Below are 5,000 nucleotides of genomic sequence, written 5' to 3'. Positions count from 1 at the left end.
TAGCATCTAACCAGAAGTGCAAAATCAGAAGAGTGCAGAGTATGTGCAAAGTGGTAATATAAAAATAGATAAATAGAATATATACAGTATGGTATAAGACATAAGTAATATGAACAGTAAGCAGCAATAGTGGTGGTTAGTGCAGATGTGATATAGATATATGATATAGATATACAGTATGTAAAGTGCAGGTGAAGTACAGGTGAAAGTGGCAGTAGAAGTTATAAATGAGGTAGGAGACATAAGATATAAGTACGGTGAATATGGATAACAATTTTAAATAAATAGATATAAACAAATGAACAGTTTTAGTGCAAATGTTCAGTGGCTGGGGGAGGTGTGTGGCAGTCAGGCCAGGGTAGAGGGGGGAATACAGTCACTGTAGGAAGGAATGTGAGGGGGTAGCCAGGGGGGGTCACCGTGATGCAGAGTTCAGCAGGGTGACAGCCGCAGGGAAGAAGCTGTTCCTGAGCCTGCTGGTCCGGGAACGGAGGACCCTGTAGCGCCTCCCTGAGGGGAGGAGGGCAAACAGTCTGTGGTTGGGATGGGAGCTGTCCTTCTCGATGCTGCGCGCTTTCCGCAGACATCTTTTGCGCTGGACAGCCTCGATGGAGGGGAGTGGGGAACCAGTGATGCGTTGGGCAGTTTTCACTACCCTCTGGAGAGTTTTGCGGTCTGCCACAGAGCAGCTGCCATACCAGACTGAGATGCAGTTGGTGAGGATGCTCTCAATGGTGCAGCGGTAGAAGTTCACCAGAATCTGAGGAGACAGATTTGCCTTCTTCAATCTCCTCAGGAAGAAAAGACGCTGGTGAGCCTTCTTGATTAGGGTTGAGGTGTTGAGGGTCCAAGAGAGGTCCTCGGAGATGTGGACACCCAGGAATTTAAAGCTGGCGACACGCTCCACCTCCGTCCCGTTGATACAGATCGGGGTGTGTGCGCCACCTTTTGTCCTCCTGAAGTCCACAATTAGCTCCTTGGTTTTCATGGTGTTGAGAGCCAGGTTGTTGTTAGCACACCACACTGCCAGGTGCTGGACCTCTTCCCTGTAGGCCGACTCATCGTTGTTGTTGATGAGGCCAATCACCGTTGTGTCGTCTGCAAACTTTACAATGGTATTAGAACCATGTACAGCTGTGCAGTCGTAGGTGAAAAGGGAGTAGAGGAGAGGGCTCAGCACGCAGCCCTGTGGGACACCAGTGTTCAGGATGAGGGTTGAGGAGGTGTTGTTGTCTAACCTGACAGACTGAGGTCTGTTGGTTAGGAAGTCCAGAATCCAGTTACTGAGGGAGGTGTTGATGCCCAGATCACTGAGTTTTGTGATCAGTTTGGAGAGGATTATGGTGTTAAATGCAGAGCTGAAGTCTATGAACAACAGTCTCGCGTATGTGTTACTGTTGTCCAGGTGGGAAAGGGCGGAGTGTAGTGCCGTGGAGATGGCATCCTCCGTGCTCCTATTCTGGCGGTAGGCGAATTGGAGGGGGTCCAGTGTGGGTGGTAGACATGATTTGAGATGAGCCGAGGACCAGCCTCTCGAAGCACTTCATTATGGTTGGAGTGAGTGCAACTGGGCGAAAGTCATTAAGGCTCGCTGCCTTGGAGTGCTTTGGCACCGGCACGATGGAGGTGGTTTTGAAGCACGTGGGGACAGCTGCTTGGGCCAGTGACATGTTGAATATGTCAGTCAAGACCTCAGTCAGCTGCCCAGCACAGGCCCTGAGCACCCGTCCAGGGATGCCATCAGGGCCAGCAGCCTTTCGTGCATTAGTCCTGCTCAGTGCAGCAATGATAACAGTGTCCGTACACCAAGCTTTGTTAACATAGATGCATAGTCCACCGCCTCTGGTCTTACCGGAGTCCTCTGCTGTTCTATCCGCCCGCCACCATGATCAAGACTTGGATGCCAAGAACTGTTAGCTATATGCCCTGAGGCTAATTTAAGCTCTGGGCTCTGGTGTTTGAATGCAGGTATGATTTGGAGTACAGGACATAATTAGACTGTGTGTGTGTGTGTGTGAGTGTATCTCCCCCTGTGCATATTACTCTGAGTGTGTGTGTGTGTGTGTGTGTGTGTGTGTGTGTGTGTGTGTGTATCTCCCCCTGTGCCTATCACTCTGAGTGTGTATGTGTGTGTGTGTATCTCCCCCTGTGCCTATTACTCTGAGTGTGTGTGTGTGTGTGTGTGTGTGTGTGTGTGTATCCCCCCCTGTGCCTATCACTCTGAGTGTGTGTGTGTGTGTATCTCCCCCTGTGCCTATCACTCTGAGTCCATCGCATCTCACACCCCGTCTCCGTCTGCCAGTGAGAGTAACCACGACAACCGGCTCAGAGGGAGGCTGTTGTCATGGCCGTCCCACATCACACAGACTGATGATGCTGTTCATCTTTTTCCTCCTTTTTTCTGTTTCTGTTTCTCTAGGAATCGATTACAAGACCACTACTATTCTTCTAGATGGGCGGCGTGTGAAACTTCAGCTCTGGTAATGTCACACACAAACACACACACACACACTCAAACATGCAAACACATACACATACACTCACACATGCATACACACAAACACACACACTCAAACATGTACACACATACACTCACACATGCATACACTCACACGCACAAACACTCACATACACTCACAAACACTCACACACACACACACACACACACTCGCACACACACATACACTCACACACACAAACACTCACATACACATACACTCACTCACAAACACACATACACACATACACTTACACACATACACTTGCATTCATACGCACAAACACTCACATACACATACACTCACAAACACACACAAACACACATACACATACACCTAGAGTTAAAACTAGAGTCTATCACTGGTTTAAAACTAGAGTTTATGACTGATGTAGAACTTGAGTTTACTGTTGGTTTAAAACTAGAGTTTATCACTGGTTGAAACTAGTTGGAGTTTTATACCACGTCCACCACTTTTATAACAGTAATCAGATCTGTAATCGATGCGTAATGTTATAGCTGGGGGCGTTTAGTCTCTGCTGTTTTTATAGATGAGGACTTCAATAATAATAATCAAAATAATAATAAAATTATTAATTCCATAAACTCCCCCAGCACTAGTGTCCTACTTGTGTGTGAAGAGAAGTCTCCTTTGCTTGAGTTTACTAGGTCACTCAGTCACACTCTGAACCCCAAACACCTCCCCACACACACACACACACACACACACACACAAACAAAAACACACACACACACACACACTCTGATCCCTAACACCTCCCCACACACACACACACACACACACACACACACACACACACACACACACACACACACACACACTCTGATCCCTAACACCTCCCCACACACACACACACACACACACACCTCATACTCTGATCCCTAACACCTCCCCACACACACACACACACACACACACACACACACACACTCTGATCCCTAACACCTCCCCCCCCCCACACACACACACACACTCTGATCCCTAACACCTCCCCACACACACACACACACACTCTGATCCCTAACACCTCCCCACACACACACACACACACACACACACACCTCATACTCTGATCCCTAACACCTCCCCACACACACACACACACACACACACACACACACACACACACACACACACACACACACACACACACTCTGATCCCTAACACCTCCCCACACACACACACACACACTCTGAACCCTAACACCTCCCCACACACACTCACACACACACTCTGATCCCTAACACTTCCCCACAGGTCTGACGTCTCGTAATGCCCTACCTGACCAGGTGTTTTCATATCATTCAGAAATATTTTTGGACGCCACCACCCCTCATTATTGAGCAGACCCAAACACAACCTCATCCTCCATATGTCTCCCATGGCAACCCCAAACACAACCTTATCCTCGATCTGTCTCCCATGGCAACCCAAACTGGGGCTGCCAGCACAGTCTAAATGATTCAGTTTTTCCCCCTTTTATTCACCATCAGACAGCCTCTCCACTCCTCTCCTCTCCTTTCTTCTCCTTTCATCTCCTTCCCTCCTCTCCTCTTCTGTCCTCCCCTCCTCTCCTCTCCTCTCCTCTCTTCTCATCTCTCCTCTCCTCTCCTGTCTTCTCATCTCCTCTTCTCTTCTCCCCTCTCCTCTCCTCTCCTCTCCTCTCCGCTCCTCTCTCCTCCCCTTTCCTCCTCTTTCCTCCTCTCTCCTCTCCTCTCCTCTCCTCTCCTCTCGTCTCGTCTCTTCTCTTCTCCTCTCCTCTCCTCCTCTCTCCTCCCCTCTCCTCCCCTCCTCTCCTCTGGCCTGAATCTGTTACATTTGGTGTAATTTGCTCCACACTCAGGCTTTCTGCCGTGTTCATGTGTGCCGATTACACTTCACCGACATTCTGTCCCATGTATTGGTAATGAGAGCTGACTTTGATCTGGAAATGCCCAAAACCGAGCCACATATCTCCTGCCTGGGCTTTGATCAAGACTCAGATGGCAGCTGACTCTGGGCCATATCTGAGCCATATCTGGGCCATATCAGGGCCATATCAGGGCCATATCTGGGCCATATCTGAGTCATATCTGAGCCATATCTGGGCCGCATGTCTGCCAGAGCCAGTAGCTCTCTGGGTCGTGTTCATTCTGAAGTCTGTGTGTGTGTGTGTGTGTGTGTGTGTTGTCTGTGTGTGTGTGTGTATGTCTGTCTGTGCCAGTCTCAGCAGGCTTCTACTAGCTGCTCATTAAACATCTCTTACACAAGAATATGTGAGTGTTTGTATGTGTGTGTGTGTGTGTGTGTATTGTATGTGTTTGTGTGTGTGTGTGTGTGTTTGTGTATATGTGTGTGTCTGTGTATTGTATGTGTATGTGTGTGTGTGTGTATTCTGAGTTACAGTCTGTCTGGTGAAACTGTACTGTATTCTGCTGTATGCTTTTGTGTGTTCTGCTACCATGTGTGCATCGATTTAATATGTGTGTGTGTGTGTGTGT

At 48.5% G+C, this 5,000-nt stretch overlaps 1 protein-coding gene across 1 annotated transcript in view; it reads left to right on the top strand.

The window, feature by feature from the left end:
- The window catches only part of rab40b (RAB40B, member RAS oncogene family), a 19,040-nt gene that overhangs the window by 8,018 nt on the left and 6,022 nt on the right, over positions 1-5,000 (top strand). The window contains exon 2 of the mRNA XM_012835841.3: positions 2,420-2,480. Within this exon, the coding sequence (XP_012691295.1) occupies positions 2,420-2,480 (61 nt within the window). The remainder of the gene's footprint in view (positions 1-2,419; positions 2,481-5,000) is intronic.

Source organism: Clupea harengus, chromosome 1 (assembly GCF_900700415.2).
Source record: "Clupea harengus chromosome 1, Ch_v2.0.2, whole genome shotgun sequence".
Classification (NCBI taxonomy): domain Eukaryota; kingdom Metazoa; phylum Chordata; class Actinopteri; order Clupeiformes; family Clupeidae; genus Clupea; species Clupea harengus.
This window is presented reverse-complemented; position numbering and strand designations above follow the sequence as displayed.